This window comes from Empidonax traillii, unplaced genomic scaffold (genome assembly GCF_003031625.1).
Source record: "Empidonax traillii isolate 1590-97213 ecotype Southwest subspecies unplaced genomic scaffold, ASM303162v1 scaffold386:size1297806, whole genome shotgun sequence".
NCBI classification, from domain to species: Eukaryota; Metazoa; Chordata; class Aves; order Passeriformes; family Tyrannidae; genus Empidonax; species Empidonax traillii.
The window spans coordinates 220,290-241,789 of record NW_020955579.1 but is presented as its reverse complement, the minus strand read 5'-3'; the positions used below and the strand labels follow the sequence as shown (position 1 = coordinate 241,789).

Here is a 21,500-nt window from a genome sequence, read left to right as displayed (position 1 = left end):
AACCCAGTGGTCCAGTGCTGATGTCCAGGTGGAGCACAGATCTCCTAAAGGTATGGACAGGATAACAGGACATGTGGACTGATGAACATATTCATCTGCAGAAAGAGCTCAAACAGCTACAAGTCCTCTGCTTGACACAGAGGCTACAGGGAAGGGAAAGTTATTAAGGTCACACGATATATTTGAGCACATGGCACCAGCAAACAGCGCCAGTGCCCCGTGTGCCTCATCCTCTGAGAAGCATGTTTATAGCTAAGCCAGGATGATGACACTAACATGTCACAGCAGCCTGATGGTTGCCCAGAGGAGAAAAGATAGAATGGATGTTGCCGAGAGGTCAGGAATAGCAAAGGGGACTCTGTGAGGAACCCTCCCTTCTTCCCTTGCCTTCTGGTGTGAGAATCAGCGCTAGTCATGCCAGGCCCCTGCTATGCCCACCACAGCTTGAACTGGGACTTCTCCAGACCTATATGTTTCCCTTGCAGAAAATGGCCAACCCAACAACAGGAATGGCACAGCACTGACACAGACGTTTCCACTCCACATGAGAACCGAGAGAAGAGCCACACCACTTCAAGGAACGGTGCAAATTCTGGAAGTATCAGGAAAAAAAAATCAAGCAAAAAAGGAGAAAACAACATAAAAAAAAATTTAAGTCTTCTACAGCAGCCAAGCATGACAACTACATCAGAGTGCTCTGGAATATGGAAATACATGCAGAGCATACTTCTTGCAAGACCTGGAAGGGACTAAGGTCTACTTCTGTCATACTAATAAGGAAAATTTACTCACTGTTATACATAAAACAAATGAGCAAGCGGATCATCATGTAAATAAAGAACACTGAATACTCAGAAAAAATACAGAAAACATTTTTTTTAAAAAAGAAGTAATCAAGGAGTCTATAATTAATAAACAACTGGTCGTTTCTAGTCATCAAGACCTTCTGAAGCCACAGAAGTTGTTTTTTCTTCCAGCTCTTCTACACATAAATTAAAATAGGGGAGATTAATTATGTAATTTCTTCAACTATCAGTTCCTCAGCGTTGAATTAAGCACATATTTAATTAAATCAAATTAATAAAATTATGTGAGGAAAACAGTTGCTCTGAAACAGTGGAATACATTACTCCCCAAATGGGCTTAATATTTCAATCGACACTGTCTTCAAGCATTTAACCAGTTATCTCCCACAATTTGCTTTTTTCTGTAAAACTTCAGCAGACATGAACACCTTTCAATTGCTTCATTTAATACAAATAACTAAACAGATTACAATAAATTTGGTCTATATTACAAGTTTGTTTCTTTCAAATCCGAAGTACTGTATTTTTTAAAAAAGAATAATCCTTTCCAGTTTTAAAAATTTCTCAACCAAGCAAGAAGTATTTTCCTTTCTCTAAAATAATCCAGAACATGGACCATATTGTTCACTAATGTACATTCAATCTGGGATACGATGGCACATTAACCTAATGTGAAATTCAGGAGTGCAGAAAACCATTCTGTATCTAATTTAAACACAATCATCAGTTACTGGCAAATCTATTTAAAATATGAAAAAAATTTACAAACTGATCCACTGGCTACTCTAATCCTGGGATTCTACTCTGACTGAGATTCTCGAGGGTTTATTCAGATAATAGAGTAATTGCACAAACTCAGAGGCACAGTTCTCCATCAAGGAAGTCTTCCAAAAGAACATGCAAAACCCCACACTGAGTGTGCCTCGCAGGCAAGTACCAGGAAAGGAGTAATGCTGGAAGAAACACTACGTGAACACAGAGGCAGAGGTAACACGAAGAAAACAGAAATGTGCAGATTTACTTGTTCCAGTCAACAACAGTAGCTGAAGTTTATTGATTTCAGTTTCAGCAGCTAAAAATCCATAAAAACATTTTTATATGATACAGACAATACTATCCCATATTTAAATTTCTATCAAAGAAATAATATAGGCTAGGATTTTCTCACAGGCATTGTATTGTACTTATCAATTAGTAAATAAAACTTATTTTAAAATATAAATATTACTATGTGCAAATAGGTTTTGTATCCCATTGTGATCTAGCTGTTCAACTACATGGAAATATCTAAGTAAAAAGACTGAAAAAATATAACTGTTAGCTACAAAAATAGCTGGACACATTCTCAGCCACTGTCTCTCAGTTGTTCCCTTTATATCCAGTATAAAATTATTTCCAAGACACTAATCACATCTATTCGGAAGAAACTAAAATTATATGATTTCAAACTATTTTCATTAGAAAAACAGTTCTTTAACAACTGCTTTTACTCTTCTATCTAATTATATACTATTAGAGGCCAAATATTCAGGCAGTATACAAAAATAACCATAGCCTTTTTTTAAGGATAAAACACCAGATAGGCATTTGTAAGAAAAAAAAAGCTGCTCTTTGTCTCTACAAGCAATACTGTTCAATAAAGGAAAATATGCATAAATTTAAATTTTTAAATAACTACAATTAAGTCTGTTCACAGTATAGTTAAGTTGTTGGACTGCATGGATAGTATATCCTCGGAGATACTTCACGTAACAGCCAAGTTTAAAAAAACTACCTCTCCAAAAAAATCTCCCCTAACTCAATAGTAAGTAATCTGCATTTAAAACCCCACAGCCCTGACAAGAAATCTCGTCTAAAACATTTTTATGACCAACAGTCAAACAAAAAAGATTGAATTGATTAATATTCTATTCTGACATCTGTCTAAGGACAGCGTAAGAATAATACATTATAAGGTTAGTCAAATTAGAAGGCTAGCACTATCTTTTTTTTTCTTTTACCTATGCACCTGTAACACCTTTTATGCAAAGGTGGTTCATCAAATGCAAGCAAAACTCCTGACTTCCTATATCGTAATGGTCACGGTCATGGTCTGATCTTTTCCATATTCAGTGTATGTTTCTACAAAAAAAACAAAACTGATTTCAAGTACAAAGCAGCAGCTATCTAATCCACAAATAAAAGCTACAGTGATGTTCTGCTCTTCCTAAAACAAGCTTGAAGTCATGATTATATTAAAGACACAGATGGGAGGGGATTTTTCAGCTTCCAAACAGACATGCAAACAAAGTATTACAATCCAGGGGTGCAGGCAAATGAATAAGCAAGAAAACTACGTGACGTTTGTGCAGCGTCCTCTCAAATCCTGCAATCCCTTCTAGAAAGTCTGGGTCTACATCTCCCTCTTCTTTACTCATGTTCTTCTCGCATGGCTTGGTCTCAGAAACTTTCCATGCCTGTAACGGAAACTTGAGCCAACTTCTTAAATGTATGATTTCTTCATCTCCACTCATCATCCACTTCTGTTTCTGAGAAGCTCCTCATCATGACACCTGTATCTCAAGAAGCAAAACAGGAAACATCACAGGGATGAAGCAATGAAAGATGAATAATAATATGCCTCTGTGTCTTTAATAAAATCCCAACTTTCATTCAAGTTCCTTTTAGGAAATCAGAGTTCCTTTCACAAGTGCAAAGTTTACAAACCTAGTTTGGCAAAACACTGCATGCCAAAACTGGGGTAACCAATGGAACTGCCCAGTCTATACCTCCAATTCTGACATGATGAGCAGGAGAAATCCTGTACCAGCTAGTCTTACATACTGTGGAAAATATTATCAGGGGCCAAGCCTACAGAACTAGTCTGCGGCAGCCAGCTCAACTAAAAGAAACTGCTGACCCATCTGCTGACTTACCCACTACTGAAAACAATGCCAGTTATCTTTACCCAGGACCCACTTGTCCAAGTAAGTAGAGCTCTAGCCCACAACTGAGATGAAAAACAAACATGTAAGTAAGCCTCTCCTCCACTTTTCCCATTGCTCCTTAATCTACACAACTTCCACAGTATGTTTGCGTTTTTACACACTCATCAGGTACCAGAGAAGATGCTTTCTCAGCATTACAGCAGCTTAACTACGAGGTGACCAAGGCCAAAGGTATTTTCAATGTGTCATAAAACTTGGGATTTGGGGTGGAGGGCACTTGCCTACCTGTTTCTGCCACCCAAAACTTGGGATCAAATGGGCCCGAAGCCAAGAGCAGCACTGTTTAGAGTCTAACAACAAAAAGGCAGAGGGATCACTCATCTGCAAAATGGAGACACAGCCACCTTGCATCCAAATAAGCAGCCTAAACCACTTGCCTGACTTACAATTTTGCCTGAATGCTGAACAAGGGGGTGCAGGAAAAATTATTTCTGCAGCCTTTAGGGCAGATAAGCAGGCACCAAAACCATTCTGCCAGCCAGCTCTCTGCGAAACAGAGGCATGAAAGCAATTTTATCTCTCCCTTTTAGGGTTAAGGCCATCTTTAAATAAACATTAGCATCAAGATATCTTGGTAGGAGAAGCAGAGCAGACCCTACTTCTTATCAGCTACCATCTAAACTTCTCAGAATTCCACCTCCCATCTAAAATCCTCCTTTCTTCTGCAAAAGCACTTGACAACAGCATGCTCCAAAGACATGAGTCAGAAAGACAGTGAATCAGAAAAACAGTGTAGTCCTTCACCAACTCCTCCCTGTGAAACAACGGGTCATTTTGGCTCTCTTGCACTAGAAAAGAGGGAGAGTTGTAAGGACAGTGTCCCATCGGAGCACAAAAAGTCTTGGCTTCGGTTCTTGCACATTGCAACCACGAAGATAACTGACCTTGGACAGTCAAAGCAAGAAACCCTCTGACAGTGCTCTGGGTATTGAAGAAACAATAGCTTTTAAGTAACTGGACAGAAATGTATTTGCTATGCTGGTATTACATATCAAAGAAAAATACATATTCCCTCAATTCTGAACTCTTGAATAAGTCCTTACCCACAAAAGTGCTTAGAAGGCAAATAGTCCTGAAAGCTTGCACCTCGGTGACCATGAATGCAATTTAGACGCTATTGCCTACTCAGGAAAGGCAACTATCACCGATTTCAAGAGTTTACAAGCTTTCAAAAGCACAAAAGCTGAGGCAGCCACACTTGTCTTGCTGTCAGGACATCCAGAACATGCCCATATACCATCCAATTATTTTATCCCACAGGGATTCTTAATCTTTTATCCCAATCATCACTGTATACAAGAAACAGAAACCGTAATTTTACTGTTCCATAGTCTTCATAACTCCATATTCTCTCAGAGCAGTAGAAATAAACTGAGGATAAGTAATTCAATTTATTATTTACATCCTCACTCATCAATCAGATGTCTACAGTCAGCACACACACCATACAGATTACAAGGCATCCAGTCTGCTCACTGTTGCATGCAGAAAGAGAACTGCAGAAAAAGATTAATAATTTTTAAAAAGATCTGATGCTGACTGCCACCTGAAACAACCAAGGAATTTTCAGTTTTCTTTTGAAGAGACAATTTACTGTCAGGCTCGTACTTATAACTTTGATCTTCCTAGCAGCCAACACCAGCAGAGGCTCAGTAACAGAAACTGAAGCTTTGCAGTTCAGTAACAAAACACAGAAACCTCCCAGAATGTTAACTCAATTATAGTATTTTGGCAAGGAAGCCTTTCCCTTATACCTTGGGGAAAGTCTTAAGAGATTAAACAGTGCATGTTTTAAAGGCACACATGCCTCAATTATTTGGCATAACTGCTCATGCACCTAATTGCATTGAGAGAAAAAATATTCGATGGCAGCCTGCTCACAAGACTGAAATTGTTCCTTGTTTCTCAAGGAAACACTGTTTATATAACCACAGTGACTGTCCCATACACAGAAATGTAAATTTTAAGGCCAAATTCAACCTAATCTCATGCAAAAGGACAGAGATTTCACAGGTGCTCAATTCCTACAACAGACTTGCAAAATAAATAACCAAGGCAGACCCTGAGCAACGTCTGGTTCACAAACATCATGGAGAGAGCATGTTTTGACTAAATATACCCAAGGACTACAAGGCAGTGAGAAGCTGCTCAGGCACCGTGTACTGTTGGGAAATGAGGGATGCTAACAATACTGCTGTGTATTGGAAGGAAAGAAAGAAGGCAAGATGTTTAAGGCACCACAGTGCCATCAAAACCAAGAGAGCTACAGGAAAGGCTCATCTTCACTAGTGCAGCTACTCACAGAACTACTTTTGAATCTATGGAGCGACACCACAATGCCTTATGTGCCCATTACATCTTCCATCTCTAAGTGGGACATCTCAGCGGGCACCTCTCAGGATTCATTAGTGGCACTTGGACAACAATTGACCTGTTTCACCAGTGAGAAACTGGAAAAGTAGACATACACTGCACAGGTGGCCTCAGAAAACCATAAAAAAATATATGCTTCTCCAATCCTTTCCACAAGATCCTTCCCAGGCAGGATAAGCCAAGCACTGCCACAACAGGTCAGATTGCTGGTCCATCTGTTTGAGGATTCTGCCTCCTGTGATCAGGACCAGATGCTTCAAAAGGTAGAACAGCTCAGGTAGTGAACGATGATGTAATTCACCCAAAAGGGAAATTCCTTCCTGACCTCATCAATTAGCATGAAGGTTTATATGCTTAATTTATTTTTAATCCTATTTACTGCAACTCTGGACATTGTCTTTATATATATAAATGCCCAGGTCTGCTTGGAATCCAACTAAACTTTTGCCCTTGGTAATATTATGCGGTGTAATTATGCCCAGTTTCAAATGCACTGATTTTCAATTTCTTTTAAATATCCCTTTGTTCTTGCAGTATTGGAAATAGCACAGCTATTAACCACCCCTGTTGCCTTTCCAAGAGTTCCAGTCTGGCTTGCACCATAAACTTCCATGCCATGCTATGCTCTGTTACAGAGCAGGAGCATAATCTGAGGGCCTTTAAGGCAACAACTGAGCAACTTCTATCACGTATCTGGCAACATTTCTTTAACCTAAATTTCTGGGATCTGCAGGAAAGTTGGCAGTTCCATCAGGATTTCAGCAGGCCCTACCCTCTTCTAGATCTTGCAAGCTCAGTTTTCTCATGTTTTCCACTCAAGAGCTGCCACCCTTATAAGCAAACTGCTTTGGTCTGTGTTGTGCTCGTCGAACCCCACCCAAGATAAATTTAGTTATGAAAGAACAGAGAAGAAGCATACCATGCTTCTTGTCTTTTCCAGGTCTGTACAGGAACCTCTCTCCCTCTGAGCAAAGAACTGCCCTCTCATCTCCATGCCTGAATAAGGAATAACATGGTCCAACCACGCAACACCAATGCCATTTTGCTGTTGGCTGATGTTCTGTGGGCTGCAGGTTCCCCTGTGCAATTACTTTAGCCTGTGTTGTTACATTTTTCATTATGGATGAGCTTACGATATATTCACCATGATTATTATGCCAAGTATTTACTAAAGCTCCAGTGTGATTAATCACTGCTGTTTTCTGCTCATACAACATTTGCAAGATGCATCAAGGTATAAAGCCACACCTTCATTCAACAAAAGTTTGGTGGGGGAAAAAAAAAATGTATGCAAGCAGCAGACAAGAGAGGGAGACTCCAAAAGCAAACTTGAAGTTCAGGATCCTCTCATCTCCCCAAAACACAGTCCTGCTTTCAGTCATTACTTGGGCTGCATCTTCTTCTCCCAGTCCCTGGAGCTAAAACTTTGGACCCCAGGCCACACGTTCTTAATCTCAAAGTCTTTAGGAGAGAAAGGCTGGTATCTCGTGGGAAGATGGCCCCCCAAGGAGATGACAGACTTTTAACAGCATCTGTGAGAAATACCACACAGCCATCACTGTTCTACCACAAATGTGATTATGGGCTTGGAAATGGTGAATTACAGCAAGAGAATACTTCTTTGCCTCAACCAAAATGAAACTCACACCACTTCATCCCTCAGACAAGCAAGAAGACAAGAGAAAACGTCTGTTGCAGCTTATGGTCCATAAACAAACTGAGCTCTTTAACGATCAAAACAGAACCAAGAGAACTGGTAATATGCACCACTTTGCCAACAGTTACCTCATTAATACAAACACATGCAACTTTTTTTGTCTATTTGAGTATCATAGACTGATTAGTCAATAAAATGACAGGTCTCAAAACGGCAGTCAAATTGTCCCACTGAGTACTTCTCAAGGACCTCTCCATGCAAATTTAATAGTTACAGCAGTCTTAAAAGCTCTGCTTCAGAGCTATGATCTTGACACCTTCTAAGAGGCCATAAACGCTTTCCTGCTCTTCTGTCTCACATGTGTAAAGACAAAATCCTGAGCTGGGTACTTATACAACGCTATTAGGCAATGCTGAAATAGTGGTCCAAGCCACAAGTTTCAGAGCACTGCCATACCAGCATCTCTGGGACCTCTGATCAGCTATCAAGTGGTTTGCCTTTGGCATTTCAGAATGTGCTGAGGTTGAAAGAGAAGACAGTAATGATACAGAACAATTCTCCCATCAGCAGTGGCAAAAGTAATCTCAGAGGCATGGAGTGCAATGCTTTCACCGCTTTTGGGTTGTTAGTGACTATGAAGTCAAGAAGATGTGATATTTTCTGTTTGTCACACACAGAAACAGAGTTTGGGTAAGAAAATTTTTTTAACGGACTCAACTAAGGCATTTTTGGTTGCTAGAACTGTTGTGATAAAATTAGCTTTAAATAAATGTGCAATAAAAGCAGTACATTCTTTGCCTAAGAAAAAAATCCACTGGTCATTTACAGATCATATGAACTCAGTTATTCAGTTGAGCTAAAAACATCAATTATTCCAAGCCTTATCTGACTGTAGATTTGGATATGTTTAACAATGGCACTGCCGCATATCAAAATGCATGACCAGCCACAGCCCCTTACCAAAGCAAGGAAAAGTTCCTGCAAACAATGGTTGCTCCCATTTAACAAAACAGTCAGGAAGAAAAGAGGCAAGACTGAAAAATCTGCACCTCTGCCTCTATCCTTCAGATCTTCCCTCTGAAAAGAAAAAGCTAGTCTTCCTCTTCTTTTAGGCCACCCTTCCTTCCATATTACAGCACAAAGAAATGGGTTGCCTTCAACTATCACTCCTTGATGTCAACCAACTAAAGCTACAGAAGAGTATATTCTTACTTTTTTTTTTTTTTCTCTCCTGCAAGCTTTTCATCAATCAGTAAAAGGATTCGCCCAGTTGGCTCTATTGCTTTTCGGAGTGTACACCACGATCCAAGCAACAGCAAAACAGTCCCTCAAGCATACCTAGTACTCTGCGCTGGGTAAAGTTCACAGCAGCTGTTTTGAGTCCCAGAAAGACATCTGAGAGAAGCACCATAAATAACGACATCACATGGAGTCTCCCATTGCACAACCCACATACATCTTTCCTGCTCGGGAATTTATGCCTCACACTCTTCACTGTCAGTCAAGAGCACGTTACAAACTATGTTTCCAATATGATCAAGAGGATACTTTGGAAAGTAATACAGCCCTCCTGTTGGCCAAGTCTTCTCAAAATACTCCTCCTACTCCATTACAAAAAAGACAAATGCGTCCATAATCTTACCAAAACCACGGTCTTTCTCAAGAGCAAGCTATAGACCCACATGTGCCTTTTAAACATCATGGATGTCCAAAACCAGTTCCAGCAAGTCTGACAGCCTGGAAGAAACTGAAGGGGGCGACTCCTTTGCAGACTAAGGATCTAGGTTCTTCTTCAGATATGCTAATGTAAAGTATTTTCTCGGACTCCAATTTCAATAAATGCCAAATCTGAATGGTTCCTTTTTAGGAATAATTTATTTTACTGCTAGATTAAAATTAAACCAAATTCTCCTAAAAAATCTCATTCCTAGGCCTCTGCAAGGAGAGAATCATTTTTTAAAGCAGTGTCTAGCTGTAACTGAGAAAGAAAATATATAGTTATTTCATAAAAATGAGATTATTTTTTTTCTTTTTCTGGAATTCTGCCACAAATTGCCTTCGAGGGCTTGGTTCACAAATTCCAAATTCAGTTTATTGTTTTTCTTATTAAGAACTAACTCCTTTTAGCAGTTTTGTTAATCTTGGAGTTTGAAGTTATTTTTATTACAGTAACGCCCAGAGTTTAGATACTCCACAAAAAGATCAGGAATTATTTTTATTAAAGTAACACCCAAAGCTTAGACATTCCTTGCAAAAATGAGGCAAAGCATCTTCATTCTTAAAAAGGTTCTTAGTCTTTTCAATGCTAACACAGATTTCACAGATACAACTGAGAACTGAGAAGTTTCATCAGCCATTTTTAATCAGAGAATTGTGAAAAAAGTTATGAAAGTAGGGTTTTTCTTGCTGAAAAAAAATCCTTAGACTTTTGCTCTTCACAAAATGCGTGCTTTTTTTCTTCCTTGCTTCTTGCCCTCTGTTATGGAAGAATTAGCACTGATTTCCACTCCCTGATGTCAGATTTCTCATGAGACATTTCTGCTGCTTTTGGAGTGTTCTGCCAGCAGTCAGTATAGTCAGTATCTCTGGTCACACTCAGTATCTGTCCCTAAGCCAGCATGGAGTCCCACCGACCACTTGGCAATGACAATTTCTGATGGAGCTTGTCAGACTACAAAAAATTGATTTGTCGCCCTTAACTCTTACGTCACAACAGAAAGGGGGCTGCAATGTAAAAGGATCTTACCTCCATTCTCAGGGGCCTGAGGCACTGAAACCTTCTGTTCTTCACTGGCAGCTCTGTCTCAAGGACAAAATCGAGTGCTGCCTTTTCGTTTGAGTGACTACGTTAATAAATAACACCCAGGTTCCTTACCATGACTAAAACACAGTTTAAGCATTTGGAGGGGAAAAGGAACACCTTTTGATCACTACTTCCGATTTGGAGCACAAGCAACCAAGACTGAAGACTCCACTTTGTCAGCAAGCCTCATCCAAACGCTGCTGCTCTTTAGGCATAGCAGGTCGAAGACATCATGGATTTAATTACACGTTTTCTAACAAGGTGCTACTTCCCCATTGAAAACTGTCATTACGTGCCTTCTTCAATCTCTTTAATGCAGAAACCAGGGCTGGGGCAAAATCTTTTCAATTCCTCAGAATGAGACGTTGAGTTGCAACATACCCACCTTTCTCTGTGCAGCGTGTATAATTTCAGCTTGCTCAATAGCAGCGGCACTCCTGAATTCAGGAGGACTTTAAAAGGAGCGATTATGCTCACGGAAGTAAGCTAACATGAATAAACTGCCCAGGCAACAGGGAGACATTCCAGAGCCCTGTGCTGTCACCAGGCTTTTGGCCAACGCTGCTTAATCATATATGCAAAACATAAGTTACATAAAGATTCACCACAGGTTAGAATATTCTCAATGAATAATGTTGCACTGCGCCAAGGGAGCTTCCCCTGCAAAACGTCCTTAGACAAAAGCACTGGGATCTTCTCCCCATTTTCAGAGCTTCTACTGACATCAGCAGTACAAGCAGTACAGCAAAGGCTTCCTCCATGGGTCTTCCCAATGGATCAGGCACTTTCGGAAGGGAAGTCTGAGTGCAAGTTTAGGACCACTCAAGCATCATGCTGCTAAGATTCCTAACTCTTATGGCTGGCTATAAGGCACCACGGCAGCTGTTGCAGGCTACGCTCCTATCTGGGCTCGGCCGGCACATACCAGCTCATACTATCCGGGCATGGAGCGCTGGACTGAAACTCCAAATGCCCACGGCATGGAGGAAGGTATTTTCACTACAAGGCCCACAGAGTTTACGACGTCTTCAGCCTTAAACACAGACACACTCATAGCTTAAATGTTTAAGACGCTCTCGAGCCTCATCACAGAATTTATACAGCTCTGTCTGAAAAGCTTTGATCTTCTGTGCAGCACTGAGCACAAACCCTAGCCAGCCACATTTTGGTTATGAGGATAGAGATGACTTTTCCACCACTTAACAGAAGATTATAGTTTTCATGTAAGATTACAGTGTCATGGTTGTAACTCCATCTGAAGGCTGCATTTACAAAGATCTGACCGTTCAGCAGCCCACATGAAGACAATAGAGAGGTCAGATTCTTAAAAACATAAGTGAGAACAACTTGTTAACATTTTTTTGCAAAAATATAGATGTAAAGTTTTAACTGCTTAGAAAGTCTTCCCTCACATGCTTCATGTGATCAGACATTACTAAATCTATATATGATAATAGCTTTTTAAGTTGGATTGGGTAAGATAGAAAGACTTACCCTTGTACAGCATTCTCAAAAAAACCCCACAGCTGAAGATAACTTTGGCACCATTTTTTTTAAGGTCACAAACTTTCCTCATCCAAGACATCTAATAATTCTGTATGAACAAAGTTCCACAAGACCTTAAGAATCCGCTCCAGTGCATGTCTACAAGCCTGACTACTAAGAATGGATTAAAAAAAAAAAAAAAAAAAAAAAAAAAAAAAAGAAAAAAAAGGTCTGCTGTCTCTCTATCTGTCTTTGATTTTAGACACTGATTTTTAACTACACACAGGATTATGGCTTAATGGGTAAAAATCACTGCAGAAATTTGATGTAAAATTTCAAAAGCTGACTGCACCTTCCATCCCAATGCATACTTGCACCGTAAAACTGATATATAAAACCCCTGCAGAAGAGTGTTTAGTTTCACTGGGACAGAACTTCAACGGCTGCACTTGCCAGGAAAACAAACCACAACCTGCCCTTCGCTCATGGCTCAAGCAGCGTTCTTCGAACACCCTGGCACACACAAAAGGCAGGGGACCTGGAAAAGCTTTTGCTTTTGTTGCTCCTCCTTAAAAGCCTTTCATCTGGACAAGCAGTTTTGCGAGATGCTCGCGCCACTACCTCAGGTCCACTGAATACAAACGAAGCTGCACGGCCGCTCCAGATTTCTAAGCGCTTCGCGGTTGCTTCCAGCTCCGCTGAGAGGCAAACCGTAAAATTATATAGTCTGCATTCAGCCTGGAAGGCGGCAGGGCTGGGTAAACTGGAAGGCACGAGTCCGTTCTGACACGCCGCTTCACTGGAGCGACCGGAGCCGCACGGGGTGTGCGCGGCGGGCAACGGCCCCGCCGGAGATGCGCCATCGGAAAGCCTTCGTTCCCTGCCTGCCCGCCCGGGTGGGAAGGAGGGAGGGACGGAGGGCTCAGCTCTCCGGACAGCCACGGTCCCCCGCGCCGGGACATCATCGCTACGGCGCCCGCGGGGCGATCCCGACCACGAGGCGTGCGGCGAGCGCTCCCGCGGGGAATGCCAGGGAGAGCCCGCCCGGCCCGGTGGCGGCTCGCAGCCCGCCCTAGCTGGGGTGAAGAACGACCCGGACACCCCCTTTCCCCGCCCCTGACCGCGCTTTCTCCTCGGGCGGCCCCTTCCCGCCTCGCCCCGGTCCCGGTGAGGCGCCCCCTCCCCTCCCCTCGGCGCGGACGGGGCGCGGCGGGGACGGCGAGGGCGGCGCGGCCCCACTCACCGCCCGGCGGGCGCCTCCGGCCTCTGAGCAGCGGCGGCAGCGGCGGCGGCGGCACCGGCGGCAGCACCAGCGGCGGCAGATGCAGCTGCAGCAGCCGGCGCGTCCCGGAGACGGAAGTGCGGGAGGAAGTGAGGTCGCGCGGGGAGGATACGGCGGCGCTTCCGGGGGGGCGGATGGATGAATGGATGGGGACGAGGGCAGAGCGCGTCCGGGAGCTGTGTGTGTGCGCCCCGTAAGCACCGCCGAGGGACGGGGGAAGGAGTGTGGAGCCGGCTCTTCGCACGCAGGAAGGACACGGCGCCGGCAGCCCCGGGGGCTCCCGCGTCCTCCCCGCTCCCCTTGGCCGCCTCCCCGTCCCCGCGGAGCCACGCCGGTGCTGTTTGCCGTGGTGGTTCGCGAGGAAGGTGTCACAGTGGGCCATCCCTCACCCAAGCGAGCCTTCTCGTGGGGCACACCCCGCCGAGCCGTCTGCCGCTGTCAGTTCGGCCCAGTTCATGTTTTACAGTCCCTACAGACACGAAAGTACAGATAATTTCAGTCTAGTAAGATTCGGTGCACAAAGCCAAGTTTCCTCTTATCCAAATGGAACCTCAGTGCTGCCTACCACTGCTTCAACACTTAATATTTATTTCAGCATGGAATAGGAAAAAAACCCCTCTGGACATACACTCCCAACTCTGTGCTGTTTGTTCACCACTCGGCCAAGTCAAGTAACGTAACCTTAGGAATTACAGCACGATACATCTTCAAGTAGTTTTCACAATTAGATGCTTTTATTAAGAAGTCATTTCTGCAGTATTCTTTAAATTAACCGATTTTGTGATTTATCTAGAAAGAAAAACTAACTGCAGAGTGAAGTGTCTTCTGGATAAGCTGTGACCTGTTTATACAGATTTTTATAGACAAACTCATTCTTTAAAACAATTTGACTAAATTAAGCTAATCATCTTTGCTATTAACATTATTAGTAGTGGCTTTAAGAGTCACCTAGACGTGTAGTTCTCTGTGTACTTCTCCAAGTTTCTCCAGGAAAGGTTCACAGTATTGCATACGCAACCCCCAAATAAACAGAGAGCAGAATCTTTCTGCACTACCACCAGTGACACTCGGGGCTCTCAAAGCTGTTCACCTTCAGGCAGTAAGGCCATAGGGTCTTCTCACTTACTGACTGCATTCAGCAAATTCAACAATCCATTAACAAGGAACACAAGGGTTTCCAGGAAGATAGATACTGCCTTGCTTTCTCTAGGGTGCTGTTGTCAGAGAAGCTAGGTGCTGATTTCCATGGTGCTAGCAGAGAGACAAATAATTTAAAAAACGCTGGTAAGACTACACTTCTCTACCCTCAGAGGTTTCTCTGAGCAGGTCTGCCCTGTTTTGGGTACTTTCACGCTGAATTTTTCAGTAGGCACTCAGTTTACCTCATGAGGACTCAAGAGAAAAGCTACTAAGAACAAAGTTTTAGGAAGAGTCCCTTTCCCCCTTGCCTTCACATACGTATCAATCAAAAGGCATTGAATATAGCTCCACACTGACTCTTATAATCAGCACTGGATACATATCCTGAGTTCCTATAATTGTGGGCTTCATTCCACTGAGAGCTGTACGCTTTCAGTCTGTTTTGGTGGCTGTTGCTGCTGTTCATACTTCCTTGCTGAAAAAAAGAAACACCAATCAACACCGATTATATAATTTATTTTATACATGTATATATGTGTTTATGCATGTGTAGATATCTGTAAATATATGCGTATAAATATGACAACAGAAATCAGAAAACACAGTTTCACTACAGCCACACATGGGGAACTTTCAGTCTCCGCATGGAACTTCTCTCCTTTAGTGTTTGGCCTTGAAAGCGCTGAACAGTAGGGTCATAGCAAAATGTCAGTAAATAAACGGCAGGGAACTATGATTCCATTCAGGTCCTTTCATTAGAATAAATAAAATTAAAGGCTATGGCTTTAGAAGTACTATTACAGATGATCTGAACGACTCATTAGTCACACGGTTGATCTCCACATTGGTCATCTCCTCCACAATACACAGGCCACAAGCTAAAAATTACACCGACTTCAAAATTAAACCGGTTATCAAGGCAAAGGGAGGTGAAAGAGTTGTGTGCAGTGGTATAAGCACCATCAACAAACGACAGCAGGCATCCCTACACAGGAAGAACATCCTATCTTGTTCCTACAGAATGCAATGGTTGAGTCTAAGAATCTTTACCTCAATCTTTGCATTTAAAAGGTAGTTTCAGCTCATTAAGTATTTTTTCCCATATTCCCTCTAGTTATGCATATACGGCAGATATAAAGGAAGGTCATGTGTTTCTCTGAATTGGGCCTCTGGAATAAGAGGGGCAAGGGGCTCTTTCCTGCCTCCATCCTGACCTTCAACATTAGGTGTGGCAACACTTGTTGGTACAGTATAATTCTCATTTATTTTCAATTTATGTGGTTGATTCCACAGTCCCCTCGACACTTACAAATTCATCCACATTTTGACAACATTCTGACATTGCCAGCTCTTTCAAAGTTAAACATGGGATTCGTTTCGACATTTGTATTAAGAGAACTGCACAGCCACTCTCTCCCTCCACACTTCCTCACACCTCCTCAGTCCTCGCAGCCCTGGTTGCTGCAGAACTCCTGCCCACACGGTGCTGCTCCGCCGCCCGCATCGCAGACTGGAGGCCAGCCCTGTAGGAACGGACCCCAACAGCGCCCACAGACCCGGGGGGAGCCCCCTCTCCCCTCCGACTTACCGATGGAGTACATCTCCAGCTGCTGCCGCAGGCGGATCTTCTTCATGCTGTCGTAGAAGTTGGGCTCGTGCGGCGTCTCGGCAGCCGGGGGCAGGGTGAAGATGCGCATAATCCTCCTCTTGTTCCTGCGACGGGGATGGGGGAGGGGGGGAGGGGGGCAAGGTGGTGAGACCTGTGCCGTTTCCACGTGGGGCCGGAGCGGCCGCTCCTCCCGCAGGGACCCCCGCCCCGCCCCGCCCCGCCCCGCCCGGGCCTCCCCTCACCGCCGCGCGTAGACGAGCAGGGCGAGGCTGGCCAGCACCACCAGCAGGTACACGTTGGTGGCCTCGTTCCATGCCTCGTGCACCGAGTAGTCGATGGCGCCGCCGTCGCCCAGCGCCGCCGAGGAGCCGCCGCCGCCCGCACCCCCGGCCCCCGCCACGGCCGCCATAGGGGAGCGCGGCCGGCAGGGGCGGCCCCGCCCCCGCCACGGGAAGTGACGTCGGGCCGGTGCGAGGCGCCATCACGGCTGGGGGGGGGGGGGAATGCCGAGAGGCGCCGTGATGCTAATTAATGCTAATTGATACTAATTAGTGCTAATCATTAACTGTGTGACTGGCAGGCGGTGAACATCAGTTTACCTCTGTTTGCCAAAACTGTATGAACAATAAAAAGGTTTTGGTAGTTGGCGCGCCTGATTTGTGGGATGTCACCAAGCACCTGGGCTTGTGCGACTCTGAAATAAATCACGGAATCTCAGGATTCATTAGGTTGGAAAAGACCTCTGAGATCGTCGAGTCCAGCCTATGACCACTATGTCAGCTAGACCATGGCACTAACACGTTCAGTCTTTCCTTATACACCTCCAGTGACGGTGACTCCACCACCTCCCTGGGCAGCCCATTCCAATGTCTGATCACCCTTTTCTGTGCAGAAATTCCTCCTAATATCCAACCCAAACCTCTCCTGGTGCAGCTTGATACTGTGTCCTCTCATCCTGTCACTGGTTACCCGGGAGAAGAGGCCAACCCCCATCTGGCTACAATCTCCTTTCAAGCAGTTGTAGAGAGAATGATCAATGTCTTTCTCGAGTGTGTAATTATCTGTTTGTTGCACACCAGGTAAAGAATCCAATTTTTCTGTACTGTTCATGAGGCCCTGGGGCACTTCCCCACACTTTCATTCCCACTCCCAGCTACCAGACCCCTGGGGATAGGACACACAGAGGGGTCCACTTCTTTCCCAGGGATGTGGGCCCAGGGGATATAAGAAGTCCTTTTTCTTTTGCAGTGCCAGTGTTCGAAGAGAAAGGCACAGGCACATTGGGGAGCCAGGAGAACTGTGAATTCAGCAGCTCTGGGAGCCTCGCAGGCATGGAGTCACCTGCCTGGGCTGGCGCTCGTGCAGCAGCAGTGGAACGGTGGGATGTAGTTCTGTAGTGCGTGGTGCAGAGAGAAGAAGAGGTTCAGATTGTCACGGGTTCTAGATTTTCACATAGGAACTAAATTTGGCAGTTTAGGTTGTCAAAATAGAAACAGAACTTTCTAAAAGCTCTTGCTTTTTTCTTTTTTCTTTCCCTACCAAAGTGGGAGTTGCTAGATATTCAGATGCTGGAGCAACATAGCTTACTCCTATGCTCCATATGCTCCTGATGCCTAAAAGCAGAATTCTAGGATTATGCTTTGGCAGAGCAAGCATTTCAGTTTAGAAGCTTGAAAAGTTGTCTGAACTGCTCAATGAGATGCAGGTAAACTAGGCTGGTTCTAACATACACATACACAAAAACTTCCCCCCCACCCCCCACTGCCTGATGTGGCATATTTTGAGCTACGTGAGAGGCTAGGTATGCTGTTCTCTATGCCCTTCTCCTTCTTTCTATCCACCTCTGCCCAGATAGTTCCTCTTGCCATATCTTCCTTCAGATACTAGAAATATCACAATGTAGAATTAGGGATATGGTTCATCTTCATGTGCTTTATGCATATTTGGGATATGTGCTCATGTTGCAATTATTTGTTTTCAAGCTTTATAAGAAAATAAGGGGGAAAAAAAACAACTATTTTTCGTCCATGACATATCTAACCTATGTCAAACATTCAGAATTACACTTTCTGTGCCCAGGAAATGCCCTGACCCCTTACTGTGTGGAAGGGGTCAAGACACTTCTTTTGGATGGCACTTGCTTCACAGATATCTAACCAGCCTGGGGAAACTGTTCTTTGGGGAGCCATGTTCTCAGTGCAAGGTGTGCCAAGTCTTCCTCTTTCCATGGTACGGAAAATAATTTTTAATAAATAAAAATAAATTTAAAGAGGCCTCAGATCAGGACATAAAAGGATATGAGTGAAAATGACAATATAAAGAATAAAACCCTAAGGCACTGTTGTCATGAGAAAAGTTCCTTGCCACACATGATGTGGGAAAGAAGGATAGAACAGCAATTAGACATAATTCTAGGTCATTAAGTTGGGATGGCACCCATGCACAGAACTGTGGAAACCACTAAGAGAAAGAAAAAGAAGTCATTTATGCAACATGAAAAAAGACAGTTAATTAAGCATGGCTTCACAGGGACCTTAAACAGTTTCTTGTGAAGTTGAGGCTTTTTGTTTGCTTTTTTTAGTATGTCGAACTTTTCTGCTAACAGGCCTGAAAGTATTACACATCTTTGGAAGAAAAGTGGAAAGAACAAACATAAGTAACTTGGGGAGTCTTTATATTTCATTACTATCTCTAGACCTCGGTTGAGATCAGGCTCCCTTAGATGGGGTGTAGAGAAGCTGTATTTAAGCTGTAACTAAAAGCACTTTTTGTATTAACCCTACAGCTTGTTCTGGGCAACCCAGGAAGGGGCTGGAAAACCTCAGGACTCTGCACGCAGCTTACCATCCAGAGGAAACCAAGGCCTGCATCCATAAAGCATGACTTCAGGTCCTGTGATTTTCTCCACAGCCTCCAGCACACAAAAACAGACTTTACCTCATTCAGAAGGTGACTTATTCATTTGATTTCATTAAATGCCTGATTTAAGTCTCAGATAATCCACCCGCCCCCAGCCTAGAAGACAGGCATAGACAGATTTTCTTCTCCCACATACCCCTATGAATTTAGCAAATGTGAATCAGGGGGTAGGACAGGATTAGACTGAGGAGCACATCTGGTGCTGAACTGTGTGTCAGCCTTGCAAGCCTGAGAAAAAGGGGTAATATTCCACTTACTGGCCTGTAGAAATAGGAGTTCTGGGAGTGCAGGCCTTTTGCATGACTTCCTTGAGGAATCTGGTTCAAATAGCAAAGTTGGTTGACTCTTAAGCTATGTGTTATTTTGTCCTGGTACACTTATTTTCTCTTATAGCTCGGGCTTTTGTTTCAGTCTTGGGCTCCTAAAGCACGTTCAGAAATGGGAATGCAAGCTGCCATTGAATTTGGTCAGAGAAGAGTCAGGCATTGCAGTTGCCATTATGTGTACAAGAAATGGTGTGACCTGTCCATGCAGATCATGTACCATATTTATCTGTAGCTTGGATGATATGGGATAGGCTAACCAATGCTTGTGTATGCTGCTAATGTGTAAAGACATAAGCTGTTTTATATTTTCTTATACTAAAGCTGCTTGTAGGGAAAGGACTGTCATTTTGTGCTGTGCTTTTATAGCATCTGACCTCCAGGATCCTAGTCTGTGACCAAAGCATATAGGCACCAAAGTAATTATAACAATAATATAAATGGCATTGGCATAAGCTAAACTTAGTTAATGGACCCCCAGACTTAGTTGCTAGATTTTCATCATTACAAGCAAATAAGCCTGGGGATTTTCAGCTGAGAGTTAGACTAACCCCCTGCCCCTTCCCCCCTACCCCTCAGAAACGAGCTCTTGGGGAGAAAAACACATAAAAATGACAACTTTTACAAAAGTGGGAACTTTGTTCATTCCACTAAGAAATCCAGAGTGCACTTGATAAAAGAACCTACTTTGGTCTCATAACTTTATCAAGAGAATTGCTGAAAAAGGTCTTCCAGCTCTTCAGGGAAAGAATTCGCTTTTCAAAAGTCATTAGCATCCAGCAACTACTATATATTTGACTGAAAGCTACTGAATGTTACCAGTTATGAAAATCCAGTTACTTCATCTCCAAAATGTGAGTGCTGGAACAGTAAGCTTGATCTTTTGAAAATTATGGCTGAAGAATCTTTGTGTGTCTATATATAGATATATAATTTTTAATGGATTTTGAGTTACCCATAGCTAAACAGAATCAGAAATTGCTGAGACATAAATATCACTGTAATGTAAATATATTCATCATTTAATCCTGATAAATACTGGATTATAGACTTCTGAACAGAGACTGATAATTATTGGAAATCATGTGGTCATCTCAAGTATACAGTACCTCAATTAAAAAAAAAAACCACAAAATCCTTTTTCCTTTTTAAAAGCACCATCTAGCATATAATTTATTTGGTTGGACTCTACAAATATACACATTATATCATGCTAGAAGAACTTGAGAACCACTTTTTTCTTGTTCCCAGGGTCTCCTGACTGTTGGTAAGACATTACAGTATAATGATAGAATCAGTTTACAGTTGCAAATTCTGCCAAATAGCTCACAAATTATATTTGGCAAACAGCATTGCCTCTGTTTCACAAAGATAATGATCTGATGTTTTGTTTATGTGGCACCAAAGGAAAATATTATTTTAGAGCTTGTGACAGAATTTCAAAAAGTTTGTGTGGTATTCTAAACTTCTGCTACAGTTAAAAGTAACCACTCTATTAAATGCAGAGTAACACAGACTTTCAAAGTATCCTTCCAAAAAGAAAAAAATAAATGAATCAAACAAATGTTCAATTAAATATGTTGTGTCCATTTTATTTCCTTAGCGTTTACCCAGACCTGTATAGTGGCTGGTGTGGATATTCATGCACTACTTTTTACCTGTGATGGTGTCAAACATATGGATGAGTTGCTGTGTAGGCTGCTCACCTTTACAGGATTCAGTGTTATAGGAGTGCTTTTAAGATGAAGTCTGAAACCCACTGCACAAAATGGGAACTGCTACATCAGACTTGATCCCCATGGAAGCGTGCAGCCAGCAGGCGGTTTGGAAAGGGAAACAGAATAACCTTGACAGTGCTGTTCTTTGGATGACTGAGAAGAAAGAGAAAGGAGCAGTGGTTTTGAACTGAATGTGTGACTCTGCTCTGAGACAGGTGGTTTCCATTCTGTAACCTGTAACCTACTTGGAAAGGGCTAAACTTTATTGGTAAATCCACTGGGAATTTGTTTCTGGCAACAGCATTGGACCAAGAATAGAGCATACCATACCAGCAGTGGGTCCAGGTGCCCTGACACAGTTGTCACCTGTAGCCAGACTGTCAGCAGGCTCAGCTAGC

General features: G+C 43.0%; 2 protein-coding genes across 3 annotated transcripts in view; both read right to left on the bottom strand.

The window, feature by feature from the left end:
• The window catches only part of SLC20A2 (solute carrier family 20 member 2), a 58,184-nt gene extending 44,776 nt beyond the window's left edge, over window positions 1-13,408 (bottom strand). Inside the window, exon 1 of the mRNA XM_027893324.1 lies at window positions 13,355-13,408. The gene's annotated coding sequence lies outside the window, so the exon portion shown is untranslated. The remainder of the gene's footprint in view (window positions 1-13,354) is intronic.
• Window positions 1,823-16,574, bottom strand: SMIM19 (small integral membrane protein 19). 2 transcript variants are annotated; one of them, XM_027893330.1, is made up of 3 exons: window positions 16,385-16,574; window positions 16,122-16,246; window positions 1,823-3,358 (listed from the first exon to the last, which is right to left on the bottom strand). In XM_027893330.1, the coding sequence occupies exons 1-3, from the start codon at window positions 16,549-16,551 to the stop codon at window positions 3,306-3,308; spliced, it is 345 nt and encodes a 114-aa protein (XP_027749131.1). In that variant the 5' UTR covers window positions 16,552-16,574; the 3' UTR covers window positions 1,823-3,305. The 2 variants fall into 2 exon arrangements, with proteins under 2 accessions (XP_027749131.1, XP_027749130.1); XM_027893329.1 differs by lacking the exon at window positions 1,823-3,358 and adding an exon at window positions 14,100-15,008.
• Between the last annotated feature and the right edge of the window lie 4,926 nt (window positions 16,575-21,500).